Here is a 16,019-nt window from a genome sequence, read left to right on the forward strand (position 1 = left end):
GGATGATTTTCTTAATGCTAAAAATTTTAATAAAAGCATTGTTCAACAATGACCATGATCAGCAATGAATTTCTAATTGATGGCTTACCTACACTAGCATGAAATTAATTAAAAACAGTTATAATTCACTTTCTAATTACCTTGGACCAAATTTAATCTGATGCAGAAAATACTGTTTTCTCGGGACATTATATTCTAATTTTTGCAAACATTTTCACGCCTTTATATTACAAAAACGACATTTGCGGGTACTGAAATAAAAATTCGAACGGGTCCATACTTTTATGCCGTTAGAAAACCTACCTATGTTTGAAGAACTTATTAGAAATACTTTCTTAAAGTTCATGAAATCTAAAGTAGTGGGAGACAAAAAAGTCTATTTCTGTAATAAAATGTTTATTTATGTACTTATTATAAAGTCAAATTCATTGAAAGATTTTCCTTTAAATTGCCTGTTTAGATTAAACTGATTCTCACATCGTAACATAAAATATTTCTACTTCATTATGTGTCACCTTGTTGAAGAATGAAAGATTGAATGCAATCTATTGTAGTTTTCAAGATTGAATTTGAAATGTTTGATCACCCACTATAAAAATCAAGCTTACAATTTACATTTACGTTATCAAAGCTTGAAATTTGTTGTCATAAAAATGTCCTTAAATTTTACAGAAATTGTGTCCTAAAGTTTTTGAGATCATCACTCTAACCCTTGCTAATACCTCTCTGCCAAATTTGATGGAGGTTCGATGTAAACTGGATTTGTATAAAGAATATATGCACACACATACATACACACATACTATATTTTCTGTTTTATTTACATAGATTTATTTATTTTTAAAGATTCTAGTAAGCTGTTGCATTCTTTATTTTATTCTATTGTCCATTGATTTTTTTAACAGGATAACTTTTTTCTTTCTTTTTTCCCAAATAGATACTCTACTTCTGTGAACCTCTTAGATCTGCACTTTTAAGTCACTTGTGTCAGCGTGAATTTTGTTTGGCGTGTGAACTTGGCTTTCTGTTTCATATGCTAGATACTGCTCAAGGCTTACCTTGTCAGGTATTTGAAATTGAAGTTAAAAAAAAAGGAAAGAAATCATTGATTTCTAAAACATTGAAGTTATATTTGCAGAGAAAATTTTCTTGAAAGTGTTTTTCATACTTAATATACAGCTACTCTTTTTTACTATAAAGTGTTAACTTTTTCTTTATAAGCATATTGTCACCTCAGAGCAACAGTATGATATCTTAATGTTATTTCTGGGATTATATATCTTATTGTTGCTCTAATGCAACTACAGGTATCCCTCGTATAACGAGTTAATTCATTCCGTGTAGTATCGATACCATGTTATACGAGACTTTTTTTATAAATGGTTTTTGTACTTATTTTTTAACCTAATTAATCACGTACATATCATAAATCATGTCAATGTGTACCATGTTATATCGAAACCATGTAACCGTGTTATATCGAAACCATGTTATACGAGACCTTGAAATAATGTAAATCAAGGAGTGTGTACCGTGTTATATGGAAAATAATTCATAAGGTGCAAATTTTATAACAGATGAAATTTCGGCTCAATAGAACATATAAACGGAAAATTTGCAACCAGAACATACAAAGACCCACTGATTTAAAAATAAAAGTTGTTATAAACAATAAAACTTAATTATTTTACATACCTTAAATAAAAACTGTTATGCACAAGAAGAAACTTAATTTACTTTTCTTTCTGTACTAAGAACAAAACCAGGGTTGAATTTGTAAGTGTGGAGGCCCCGTTGAAATATGATGCTCATCCAGCATTTTTCAATCGATTCACATCTACCACCCTATAGGGGCACATGTGAACAATTGAAGACATATTATTTAAATTCCATAAAGTATAGAAATGTATTTTTTTTAATCTGAAAAATTCCATGTCACAAAGAAAAGACTATTCAATCATGGGAACCCTTTTTCTGTGAGAAATTGAAAATATCTTCTGATAAATTAAGAAATGAAAAAAATTGTTCACATATGCCCCCTTTTCCCCTAATGAAAAACATTTTTGGAACAGTTTTGAAAAATTTGGGACGAGGTTCGGACCTTAAAAACGCACCCAATAAATAATTGCAAAAAACTTACATTTTTGCAAATTTCTTGAGAAATAAATTACCAATTGTTCCTTAACTTCTGTCCCATAAAAATTATGCTTCAGGTAACAAGTTCTATAAAAGTTATGTCACCCATGCATTTAGGGGACCAGCAATGAATTGAAACCAAAAAAGTTTTTTGATCATTCTTCATCATAAAAAGCTGGGAATAATCTAAATTTCAGAAATTACTTTATTTACCATTGCAAAATATTTATAGATTTTCGGGAAGGTATCAGTTTGCCTGTGAGTTTGAAGATTAGAATAATGTACCTTTTTGCAATAAATAGTTTTCTCATTCATCAGACTATCTGCGTTTGTTTTTGTCAGCAGGAAGAGTGTCGCTAATCTGCTTGAAATGCTGAATCAAACTTAGCATTTCTAATATAATTTAAGGATCTATAACTGGGTATAGCACCCCATATATATATATATATATATATATATATATATATATATATATATATATATATATATATATATCCCTTAGATATGTTTTTTTTAATGGAAAATTGTATTTTTCCTAATAGCAAAATTTTATTAATTGGTACTTAACATAAAAAGTCAGATCATCTCAATAGGTAAAGTGTTTAATTTTCTGTCCCTTTTTCTTTTAGTAATTGCAGTAACACATCCAGTATTATCTTTTAAAAAAAAAATATTAGTACATTACATGATTTCATGGTTTGAATAACAAAATAACAAACCACGTTGTGTTTTATATTTCATAGCTGTAATGTTGAAATACATTAGCATTGCCATATTTAATTTTTTAATGTACATTTTTGAAGTTTTTTAAAACTGTATTTTACTTTATTGTAGTTGAAGCTGTGTTGAAATTTTATAGATTTCTTGCATTTATAAAAACTATGTCAGATTTTGCTCCTAAGTCCTAAAAATTTTCTGAAAGTTTTGAGTATGAACCCTGGATATGCATTAGATACAGTAATTACATTTTGCTCTTTTCCACATATGTCCTTGTTAGAATACTTTTGCAATAAGCAAAATGAAAGAAAGTGTTTGTTTTGATATATAAAAATGAATTGTCAATTCTAATTTAACATAAAATCTAGGCAATAAAATATAATTTGATTTGTTTATGTTTCGAGCTGTATGACTTGTGTAAAACCTAAGCAATAAAATATAATTTGATTTTTTTTTATGTTTTGAGCTGTATGACTAGTGTAAAATTTAGGCAAAAATTTATAATTTGATTAATTTGTGTTTTGAGCTGTGTGTGTCTTTTTTTCTTTATTTTCTGGTTAAATTTAGCTGTAATGAGGTTCTTGTTATGATAACAATTTCCTTTGAGATTCTTAACATGTTTTAGTTTACTTTTAATCTATATTTTGTTCATTTCAAATTCATTTAACAAATCCTCTTGAAGTCTTTTAAACTTGGAATATTATTCGCAAAGTTTGAGCAATACGAGAAAAATAAGAATACTAGATTTTATTTTGTCTATTTCTGTCTATTTATCTATCTGTTTGTCTTCTTTTTTTTTTCTCTCTCTCTTTAAATTGCTGTGTTAAATGAAAATTTTATTGTTCAAAGCTAGTTCAAAACTAAATGTCTGTAAAAATCGTACATAATTTGGAATATTTTTAGGCGGCAAACTTTTTAAGAGCTTTTCGCACCATACCAGAAGCTTCTGCTCACGGTCTTATTGTTAACGATCTGAATGAATCAAAGAAGCGGGGTAACTTGCCTACTCTAGTGCAGAGTTGGACTCGTTTTATGCTTCAACAGTTACATACTGTAAGTTTTACATAATTATTTGTTATTTATACAGTTTGGTTCGGCTTTAAATGTTTAATTTTTTTAAATATGTTTGTGAGAATTTATAGTAAATTACTTTATTTGAAGAAACCAGAAATGCTAAATTTAGAAATGAAGACTAGCAAATACCGAACAGCTCATTACAGAGCTGTCTGGATGCTTTATTTAATTTTTTTATTTGCTTATAGTTTTGCCTAAGTTATATTTAAGGGCCATAACTGTTAGTTATGTTTGGTCTTAGACAAGGTGTAGCACAGGGATCAGTGTTAAGTCCTCTCCTGTTTTCTCTCTACATTGCTGGTATCGAAAAAGAGACTATTAGGCACTGTGATGTTGACATCTTTGCTGATGATATCATCATCTGGACTTCTGGATCAGATATTAGTGAAATTGAACTTAATCTCAATCGTGCTATGGAAGAAGCTCATTCTTTTGCTGAGAGACATAAACTAATATTTAATGCATCAAAACCATCAACTACCTTCTTCTCAACTAGTAGACATCTCTTCAATTATCAGCCTAGGATTTTCATGAATGGAAGGCAGTTAAGTTACGCTGAAAATGCTAAATACCTTGGTTACACTTTAAACCAAGAGATCACAAGCAATAAACATATTGATGGCCAAGTAACCAAGGCAAGGAAGAGATTTAATATTCTTAAATTTATATCTGGTTGTGACTGGGGAGCAGAGGCTAGCACCCTCCAAACTACATATATTTCTCTCATCAGACCAATTCTGGAGTACGGTTTCCCCATCTACTCTTGTGCTTCAGACACCAATCTCATTAACTTGAACAATAGTGCAGCATTGTGCCGCTAGTATTATTACTGGTCTTCAACACAGTTGTCCAAATGAAATTGTGCTCTTCAAGAGTAACTTGCCACTCTTTCATGGAGAAGAATTTACTGCCTCACAAAATACTTTAACCAGTTATATTGTTACAATGCTCAGCATAGGACTTAAACCTACCTTTATGCATGGATTGATAATCAGCGCTTGAAGAAACACAGCCCTTTTTCCTTTGCAAAAGCACTGAACCTACCTTCTTTTGCAGTGGAACCCCACTCTTTGATTCCCCCAGGAGCTAGTTTGGAACTCGATGGAATTCACTTCCATGATGAACTCATGACCAGTGTGACAAAAAACACAGATTCTGGCACTTGTTAAACAATTGGCTCTGGAGACCGTCCATGAAATTCCGCATTCTTCTTTGAAGATTTGTACAGATTGTAGCAGGGGTGATGGGGTAATTTTAGGGAGTGGAGTATACATTCCTATTCCTACCAGAGCTTTGGAATTCAAAAATAAAAACCCAGATTTTTGCTCAGTGTTTATATCAGAGCTTATTGCTATCAGGAAAGGCTTGCAGTGTGCTGTCAGATGTAGGATAGGTACCAGGATATCTAAGTTTAGACTTATAGTCATGCCTTGATTCAGCATCTCTATGATTGGGACTTGGTTGGTGATCAGACTAGTCTGGACATTTTGAATCTTCTTCAGAAACTTTTGCCAGGACACAGCATTCATTTCCAGTGGATTCCTTCACATATCTGTGTTGAAGGCATTGAAAGAGCAGACTCCCTGGCTAGGTCTGCTGCTGAGGAGGGTATGAGTCCTCCTGAAGAACTCCCCTTTCGTAAGATTTAAATCAAGGCAAAAATTGAGTTAAATATAAAAATGAAAACTCCTCCCACCCCACTCATGGCACTTTCTAAAATGTCCGGGTGAATCCTTCAAACTCAGAAGTAGATCCCACCAGACCGCCTACACCAGATTTTTTAGCGGACACACGAGAGCTTTCAGGTTTTGTGGGGGTCTCAAGACCTTTCCTGAATGCCACTGGTGTTCTGCTAGTGAGGCCTCACCTGCTCACATCTTGACTTGCTTGTGATTTTCAAAGGTAGAGATCCTTTGCAACCCATAATTTCCCTGGACTTCTTAGAGATATTTGGATTTATGGGGATTGTCTAGCCCTGCTAGACAATTTTAAGATAAGTAAAAAAAAAAAAAAAACTGTAAGTTATGGCCCTTAACCAGAACTTTGAGGTTCTTGCATTGAAAATATTTTTTAAATATTTTAACCCAAAAATAATTTTACTGTAAAAATATGTAATTATGTTTAAAAACACAATTTTTATGCAACATTTTTTTTTTTTTATAAATCTTTATATGAAAACAATATCAGAATAAGTTTTTAAATGAAAAAGTAAAATTTTTGTTGTTCATTTGTTCTTTTTCCTTGACTTTTATTCTGTTTTGAATTGTTGGAAAACATTTGATTGAACTTCTAATTAATTATTTATTTTTTGTTTTGTAGAAATTACTAGGACACAAATTAGTAAAAATTTATTTGATTGTAAAAAAATAATTATCAAATATGTTAGTATTTTTAAATTACTTCTGATTACCATTACTTTAATCTAAAGATTCTGGATGAGTTATTTCACTTTAGGTTTTTGAAATTTTGCATAAGCTAAAAGAGGAAACAATTATTTACTACTCAACAGTATTTCTCTGATTTTACTTCTTAAAATTCTTCCACCTACACGAGATAAGTAATCTTTACTGATGGCAATTACATGCAAATAACATATTCCTAATATTTTTTTTTCACTTTACAAAATCTTCATGCACTTAATCTTAATTAGGTGAATTCTTTTTCTGTTGTATAAAATGTTTTTGAATAGCCTGTGTATTACATGCAATGGCCGATGGGCAAAAACAATTACATATTTTTGTTTCTTTTGAAGTTAATGAACGTAAATGCATAGAAACTGCAATTGTTTACTTACATTTAGACCCTGCATTTTTCACTTACGTTTAGAATTATTTTGCTTTAAAAAAAGTTGAACTTTTTTTTTGTTTTGTTTTAAATAAAATTAAAAAATTTAGCAACTTCTAGAAAGTTATTTTACGTAAATGAGTGCTGCCCCCTACGTGAGCCAATAAGAAAAAGACAAAGGATATCTACGTGTGGGGGGGGGGGGAGGGAGCAAGTGATTTAGTTGACGATACTTTAGTGTATCGAGTCACTGAGATTTTAGGGGTGCAAGACTTTTGTTCCAGTTTTTAGTACATATTTCCATATTTAATTTTCACAATTTTTCAACAATTTTCAAACGGAAATGTAATTTTTTTGTGAAAATAGAGAAGTTATAGAAGACTTCAACTGTGTTCTAGGAAAAGACAATGGATATCCTTAACCTCTTCCTTTTGTCTGGGACAAAATATATCCCAAAGGTTTTTGTTTGAAAATCTCAGGGCTGGGAGGCATTTGTGCCAGGCATTTCCCCCTTCTTTACCACAATGTGATTGTTCTGAAACAGCACCAAAGTCATTAAGAGGCATTTAACAGTAATCAGCTTGCTTTGTAGGATGCTTCAAAAGGAACAGCCGAAAGCTCAAACAGGGGTGCCTTTTCAAGAGCAAGGGCTCACCCCCCTAAATAAATCACCCCCCCCCCCCCAAAAGCAAATACCCCCCTCAAATTGAAAAGTACTCCTCAACCCCCTCCCGTTGAAATCTTCAATGGTGCAGTCTGCCCCATGGTGGGCACCCATGGCTCAAATCTGGTTTCTCCAAGCACATTTGGTTACACTTTTTGATGACCCTTTCTTTAAGTCCTTCCGGTGGTCCATTATGGAACAGCGTTTCCATGGTAATTTTCCATATGGAAAGGCTGATTTTGTATCTTCATTCCCATTTGGTAAATATTAATTGAAGTAGTTTTAAAATTTTCTAAACAGTAAGGAAATGATCCTTTATTTGTGTGTGTGTGTGTGTCCACTGCACAAGGCAACATTAAATACTCTCGTTGCTATCTGAAAATATGTGTAGAAATTCAAAGAATATTTTTCCATCTTTAGAAATTATATTAAATGACACACAGCAATATCTAACTAGAGATAAAAACCATCTTGCTTTTTCTTTGAGAGTGTATTATTAAATGTTTGGAAAGTGTCATGAAATTTATTTTTCTTTGAAGATTTAGATTATGTTGTTCAGAGTAAAGTTGAAATGAATAACTTTAAATTTAGTTACTCTATCTTATTATTAATGAATTCATTTTTGTTGTAGGAAACATTAGAAGTCAATGATCATTTACATGAAGAAAATAATTCAGAGTAAGAGCTATTTTACTTTAACTGGAGTGAAAACTTTTAATTTTTCTTGCAATATTCTAAAAATCTTAGTTATCAAAATAGCAAAAAGGACTTTTTTGTTTCTAAATATTTAAAATGTTTTATTACAAGTATAATGGTGAAGGCTCCTGTTAAAAGTTAAAAAAATTCCAGTGGTTAAAAGAAAGTTTTGTGGTATCTACAACATACTATAGTATATGCCTTACTCAGTTTAAAAGAAATGCCATTCTTACTCACTTTCTCAAAAGTAGAAATGTAAAGGACTGATAAGGCCAACTGATATTTTTATGGACAAAGAGAACTTACTTAAATAAAAGCAAGAAATATGCTAATCATAAAAGAAACGCTTGTTTAATGTTTATAAAATATTTCAAAATATTAATTTTGAAGAATTAATGCAGGCCTGTTTTAATCAGTTGAAGAAAAATTTCATCTTTGGCCAAAAAGTTCAGGATCATCAATATGTTTTTATGTGTATAAAATTTTTCTTTTTCGTTAAGATGTTTCATTTTGCCCTTGAAATAATGTGTAGATAATTTTAATCAAAGTGTGAGAGCTCTACTTTTTGGTAACCTGGATGCATTTTCCTTCTCATTTTTCTTTTAAAAAGATGTTACCTGACTGACATTTTTAGAGCAAAACAGTGTGTATTTTGCAACATTCAATGTAAAATATATACATTGTGCAAACGATCTTTTCTCCTAGATTGTTGTATTTTTTAAGCTGAATTTAATCGTATAATTGAATTCTTGAAATAACTTTTGTATGATTTTAAAAAAATTATCAAAATCACGATGTCTGACATGGTACTTTTCTCAATGTTAGTTAGTCACCATGTTTTTAACAAATATTTAAAAATCAACCGAAATGTATTTCAGGAATTCAATTAAACTATTAAATTCAGTTTAAAAAATACAATAATCCAAGAGCAAAGATTGTTTGCTCAACGTATATTTTGTGTGGAACAATACGAAATACTTTACTGTTTTGCTCTAAAAATGTTAGTCAGTTAGTTACCTGTGTAATTGCCCATACATAATCTTTCTTTTAATGAAACAAAAATGTTAAGTTTTAACTCCTCTTGCAGGAATTCTTCGATCATGAGTCAATTGTTTGGAGCAAAACTTTTCAACTGTAACAGTTGCCGTTGTCGAAGTGAAACTTGCCAAGAAACAACTACTCTCTTAACTCAACTGTTATATCCTGATTGTCGCTCTGCAGGTACAATTCCGCATTCACTGATTGAAGTATGGGCGATGATTTAAACTAGAGCATAGATGTTTCAGTCTAAATCAGCTTCCTGTACAGTGAAACCTGTGTCAGTTGACCTCTTGTGGTGCTCAACTTACATAGGGGCTTACCTCATGGAGGTTGATATGTATCATGTAGGACAAATTCTGAACCTGACAGAAATGATCAACTTAAATAGATGGTCAACTTTACAGATTTTACTGTATTACTCTTCTAACTACCATACATATTGCCGTGGGCAGGTAAAGGGCAATAACTGGAAATTTTTTGTTTTTCGTCTTTTTGCATTTTGTCATATGTTGTACTTTAGCTTTATTGTTACAAGCTTGCTTATTTGTTTTCCTCTGAAAAAAGGCATGAAAAAAAGTCCAATTCCATCATTTCCCTTTTGTTAGTATTGAATACAACACACATTTCATCAAATATCTCGAAAACTCATTTCTGCAGATACTGCTGTTTACCTGCCCTCGGCAGTATAGTTAAGTAACATTTTGTCAGCTTACATTCAAACATCTGTTCCATTTTTTGTATGTTTTAAAAAGCTGTTATTCTATTATTGTCTGATGAATTTATTTCAATGGAGGTTTCACACCTCCTTTAAAAATATGTATTTCCATATTGAAATATCTATTATACTATGTACTGTAAATTTAAATTTGCCACTGATATTCTTTTACAAATTTCAATTAATTGCTTGAAATTCTGTCTCTTCTTTCAGATAAAGCAAACTTCCAGTATTCTTTCATGGATATTGTTCAGCGAAGCTTATCTGTGAGACAGCACATCACAGCATGGTGCGATAATTGTAGTCGTTTCACCAGCATGGTATGCATTTGCATCTTCAATTTTAGTAGAATTTTCATTCTTTATGCTTTTTCCGCCTTCCCAAAACAATGCATCAAATTATTACTAAAATACACATTAAATTATTACTAAAGTACTAAATTACTGTAATAGACTGAGTTCCTGATATTCATTATTTTCTGTTTTCTGGATGCATTATTTTTGTTTATAAAATGTTTGGGTTTTTTTTTTTCAGATTCAAACAAAATTTTTGAAATCACTTCCTGACATTCTTGTTTTGAATTGTGGTGATAATAAGCAGGAGCTGGAGTTCTGGAAAAACCAATTAAATGTAAGCTTCATTTTCTTTGACCTCATCTTTCTTTTCATGCAATCTCGGTTTATGCATTAGATACCTGTCTGGAGCGACACATATAGGGAAGTGGTGAAATTCATGTTCCCCTTCAAGTGTTTTAAGATCTCCCCACTCAACCATCTCCAATTACAGTAAAGTTTTGGGAAGTCCTAGATATATTATCCCAAATGACTTTTGTTAACTAGATGCTTCCACTTACCTATAGCCATTGGGCATCGCTTATATAACATGTCTTACATGACTACATTACAGTATGTCTAAAAATTTAGCAAACTTTAAGGGATAATTTTTCGCCATATGTTCAGTCAAAATTGGTGAAACCAAAAGGGTTGTTTATAATAACTTTTGTGCTCTTTGCAACTATGCCTGCTCTCTGGCCGACTTTGGCAACCGAATTGGCTGAAAAAATGTTAAGTTAGAAATAATATTATTTGATATTTCAACCAATATCTCTGCTAATAAAAGTTGTATAAAGTTAAGTTAGAAATAATATTATTTGATATTTCAACCAATATCTCTGCTAATAAAAGTTGTATAAAGTTGAGGCCAGGCGAGCAGTTCCTCGTAATATTACGAATTTTTCAGTATCTCGTTCGACTCTCAACTCTCAGTGGTTCTCGAGAAGTTGAGATTTCTGACAGACAGACAATGGGGTGGTTTCCTTCAGTCAAAAGTACTACTTTTAGTCATTGAAATGGATAGAATGAGCAAAAAAAATAACACGGACCCAGAAAATACTTTCATTTTCCCAACAGTTTTTTTTAAATTAATTTTTTTAAATGTCCGATTCTTCAAACAAGGCATGGTCTTGATGACGTCACAAATGATGCACTTTGCTGCATCTTTCTACTACATTTCCACCTTATGATAATCAAGCAGCGAATTCAAATTGTGCTTTATGCTTGCTGTCAACCATATCGTTGCCAATACACGTGAGTAAAAATGCAAATTAAATATTTTGCACTGTGAATGGCAGAACTGAATGGCATTTCATCATTTGTGATGTCATCAGCAAAAGCCGTAAACAATAAAAGCGCTCCGATTTAAGTAATTTTTAAAAGATATTAAACTTTCTCAAAATAATTAAAAATTGATCAAATCGTATGTTTTTAAGCGTGTTCTTTCAGAAAAAAATACTTTTAAAATTTTGGAAACCACCCCATTGCACACAATTTTAATTGTTTTGATGAGATGGAGTAACATAAGTAAAAAATTGTAAGTTTCTTCCCCTAAGGCAGCACTTATGCAACAAACTTATTATTAGCTGAGTAGTTAGAGGTACATCCTGTTGTTAAAGATGGAAGCATCCCCTCCAAATTTTAATTTTATGTTTTTTTCTCCTGTATAGTCGTAATTCACCAAATAATCATGATTTGAGAGCTTGCTTTTACATTGATGCTTAAATTTTTTGTTTGTTTTTCTGAACTTTAGCGACTCCTACAACTTATTGCTATTGAAAGCTTTCTAGTAGTCATTAATGTAATTTAAGTAGTGAAAGAAGAATTGTGTTTATTATTTTAATGTGATATTTATGAAGCTAAACATTAGAGCTTCTCTGTATTTTTATTCATATATCGTCGCCTCAGAGCAACAGTAAGATATCTTAGTGTTATTTCTGGGATTAGATATCTTACTGTTGCTCCGAGGTGACGATATATCTATATTTTTTGCAAATTCTCCTCCCCCCTCTTTTTCTCTCAATTCCTGTATTCTAAAGCTCAGAGTACAAATAACATCTTAACATGGTTTTATTCCTTAAGTTCACATTAATTACTCTTTTCTGTTTCTTTTTCCATGCATTTAACTTTTTTTTCCTAATTTCTATTAGCTAATTTTCTCAATGGGTTTCTCAAACATTTTTCAATTTTTAGTTGTTGACTAAATCCAGTGATGGCTCTGTGATGCAAAGTTTACCTGATGTTCCTATTAGAAGAAAAAATTGTCGCTATGGTGGATTGTGCAAGAGAGTTGACTGCAGATACTATCATGAATATCGAAAGTATGTTGTTATCTTATTTAATATTTATGATGTTACCTTATCTTATGTTTTCTGCAACATCCCAATATTTCCAGCATAGACAAGACTCAAAATTCATCAAAAAATTCTGTATCATGGATACCATTTGGTTTGAAGCTTAAATTAAAAGGAGGTGATGTAATTGTTACAGAGCCTGATGAACAAGAAGATAATGTAAGTTTTTCAAATGCTAATTTTTTATCTGAATTTTTCACTTATCTAAACACCTGATCATGTAAGTTTGAGCTGTGATAATTTACATTTATGTTAACTTTTTAATACACAAATCATAGCAATCTATGCCTAAAACTTGCTTCATCACCATTACTGGCAGGACAGCCCTTTGTGGGCCTGACCTTCTTCAGAAGTCTTTCCATTCCATCCTGCTGCCAGACATTTACCTCCAGTTCTTTAATTTTAAAATGGTTAACTCCTTGTCCCAACATACAGTCCCTCCATTTTTCTTTAGTGTTCCTCTTGATCTGCCACAAGCAGGAGTTGCATTGAAAATCTTCAAGGCTCTTTTCAATGTACTCATTTTGAGGAGGTGTCCTTCCCATCTCATTATGCCTAATTTTATAGATTTAATAGTGTCCTCAACTAAAAAAATTTTATAGAGCTCAAAGACATACCATTTTTGTCGTACATTGTTTTCCAAAAACTGCACCTAAAACGGTTCTTATCTTCCTTTCAAAAACCACCAAAGATCTTTCTTCACTCGTTGTCAAAGTTCATGAGTCTGAAGAATTAAGACCGATTTCAGAAGACCTTGTATATAGTAAAGATTTGATCAATTGTTGATCTTCCTTTTCCTGAATCCACACTGATATTCCCCAACAGCAGTTTCAATCAGAGGAGGCAACCAATTAAATAAAATATTTCAGAAAACTTTACAAGCAACATATAATAAGCTTATGCCTCTGTAATTTTCACAGCTCAGTATGTCCTTTTTTTTTGTGTATTGGACATAAAATACTGAACTTCCATTCAGTAGGTTCGACTTCTTTTTTCCAGATAGATGCCGGATAGTATTTGTCAAATCTTGTCACCAAATCTGAGTATGGATCACATCAAGTCTTGCTACTTTATTACTTCTCAATTTATTAATAGCAGATTAAGTTTCTTAAAGGTTGGAATATCAACAGATTGATTCCCAGTCCAATCAAAAATAATATTTTTGATTGGTATTTACTGGGCACATCAGGTTTAAGGTGGTGGTCAAAATGCTCAACCCATCTATTTAGGACTTCATTCCTTTCATTAGCAATAGTTTCATTTCTTTTCTTTCAAAGGGTTATCCTTGGTTTCAAGTCCTTATGTTCTTCAATAACGGCCTTGAAGAAAACTCCGCTCTAATTATCAGACCAAAGGATTTCAACTTCATTAAGTTGACTCTCGCTGTAAAATCTCTTTTTTTTTTTTATGTGTTCTATTCTCACCTTTATATATGCTTTTGCATACTACTGCTCTTGTGAATTTTTTACTCGGAATATTTTTATATGCTCTGTTTTTATTTTCATTGACACTACTGCAGCCATCATCAAACCAGTTGATTCTGTTTGACTTTTCTTCCTTACTTATCAGCATATTATCTGTTGATAGTAAAATTTTCTGCATAAGTTGCAATTGCTTCATTCACATCATCCCCAGTTACTGTCTCCTTTAAACTCATATGACAACTGAACTTGAAATTCTCTGAAGGTTGGGGATCTCTAAAGCTTCCCACAGTTTAACTTTATTGGAAAGCTTTTTTGTGCTTTCCTAGCAAAGAAATCTTTCCCCTTAATTCAGATTACTAAATATTTATCAGAATCTACAATGGCTCCTCTATAAGCTCTCACATCAAGGAGATTTGAAAAATCTGCCATTGATGGTCGATCTGGTTATTACAAAGTCTCCTTGGAGATCTTCGTGTTTTTTATGACTATGTCTATGTTGAAACATATTGCTGTCATCCACCATATTGTGAAAAGCGGCAAAACTGATAAGCTTGCTGCCATTATCATTTGAGTCAGAGGTTCATGTTCTCTTTATGGATCAAAAGTGTACATAAAGCTGTGTTTTGGGGCCTTATATTTAAAAAAAAAAAATGTCCGAGATTCCCTACCTTACTTGATACTCCACATATGGCTAGCATCGGATCATGACTCCATACATAATCAGTAGCTGGACCCACCCTTGATTTTATTATACTATAGGTAGTTAAATGTATCAGTTGCTTTCGTTTGGAATCCAAATAAATGTTACACCTTGCAAATTCTTTGAAATATTCCAATAGACATCTATGATAGTTTTCTGTAGTTATAAACAAGTAATGTTTCAAAACAGAAGTTTAAGTATGTTGATTATACCAAGTAGATGTTAAAGCTTCAATTTAAGCATCAGGGAAGTGTACAGGTTTCAATGGGTAAACAGATGCCTCTTTGTGATTTAAACTACTGTTTTCCTTTTTAACTATATTTAATTAATTTACCATTTTACAGTAAATGTTGTTATTATTTGTATAGTGAAATGTATTTTTTTTTCTGTTCTTTTCAAAATAAAACATTAGAACGAAGCGTCTGAAGGAGATGAAGAAAATGTGGAAACAGCCATTTATGAATTATGTGTTGTTGTCTCTGTTATAAATGATCTTCAAGAGAATGGACGAGATAACATAGTTACTTGTATTAAAATTGGTCCAAATGCTCACATTCGCCATAAAGGAGGAGCAGCCTATCAATGGTATTTGTTTAATGACTTCAGCATAATTCCCATTACTGCAGTGAGTATTAAATTTTGCTAAGAACTATACCTAAGCACATTTACATAAAAACTTTATGACTATATTCTCAATACTTTCAGAATGAAGCTGTGTACTTAAATTTCGATTGGAAAATTCCATGCGTCCTTTACTTTTCAAGAGTTGATCTGAATAATCGACACAATTTAGAAGGTATGATTTATTGATTTTGTTTTCAAGTGCATTTTAGTGTTATTTTGGACAGAAAAAGTTTATTTATTTTTTTAAATTTCAATATTTAAGCTATTACTGAACTAAAGATGTTGATAAGCTTAAACTCAATGGCAGGTCCATAGTTTATGCTTCTGTAGTTTAATTTTTTTTTTTTTTAGCTTGAACAGTAAAAAGATTCATTCTGAACTATACATTGTATACATGAACATATTTTAAAACTAGAACTGCTTTTAGATGTTCTTTTTCTTCTTTGTATACAAAGGTATAGGAACTGGGGGAAGCAGTAGCTTCCCTGGAACTGTGGGAAACCCATAAATTCATCAGATCAGTTCATGCAAAAGGAGAAATCCCAATTGGGCAACTATGGAAACCCCAATTACACAACCACTTGAACTCCCACAAGTCTAACTGAGAATCAGCACTGGCGGTCAGAGGAAAATTGTCACTGGAAGAGTGAACGTGTAAATATGTGTATTAAACAGTGATCTACTAAAAACCGAGTTATGTAGTGAATATACCACCTCTGATATCACTACATAATATTTCAGACAGACTCAACTCCCAC

General features: G+C 31.9%; 1 protein-coding gene across 1 annotated transcript in view; it reads left to right on the forward strand.

The window, feature by feature from the left end:
- LOC129225606 (PAN2-PAN3 deadenylation complex catalytic subunit PAN2-like) overlaps positions 1 to 16,019 on the forward strand; it is a 51,148-nt gene that overhangs the window by 9,892 nt on the left and 25,237 nt on the right. The window contains exons 11-20 of the mRNA XM_054860071.1: positions 938 to 1,066; positions 3,757 to 3,906; positions 8,007 to 8,053; positions 9,159 to 9,292; positions 10,041 to 10,147; positions 10,362 to 10,457; positions 12,353 to 12,480; positions 12,555 to 12,676; positions 15,069 to 15,262; positions 15,343 to 15,433. Coding sequence (XP_054716046.1) covers positions 938 to 1,066; positions 3,757 to 3,906; positions 8,007 to 8,053; positions 9,159 to 9,292; positions 10,041 to 10,147; positions 10,362 to 10,457; positions 12,353 to 12,480; positions 12,555 to 12,676; positions 15,069 to 15,262; positions 15,343 to 15,433 — 1,198 coding nt within the window. The remainder of the gene's footprint in view (positions 1 to 937; positions 1,067 to 3,756; positions 3,907 to 8,006; positions 8,054 to 9,158; positions 9,293 to 10,040; positions 10,148 to 10,361; positions 10,458 to 12,352; positions 12,481 to 12,554; positions 12,677 to 15,068; positions 15,263 to 15,342; positions 15,434 to 16,019) is intronic.

Source organism: Uloborus diversus, chromosome 1, assembly GCF_026930045.1.
Source record: "Uloborus diversus isolate 005 chromosome 1, Udiv.v.3.1, whole genome shotgun sequence".
Lineage (NCBI taxonomy): Eukaryota > Metazoa > Arthropoda > Arachnida > Araneae > Uloboridae > Uloborus > Uloborus diversus.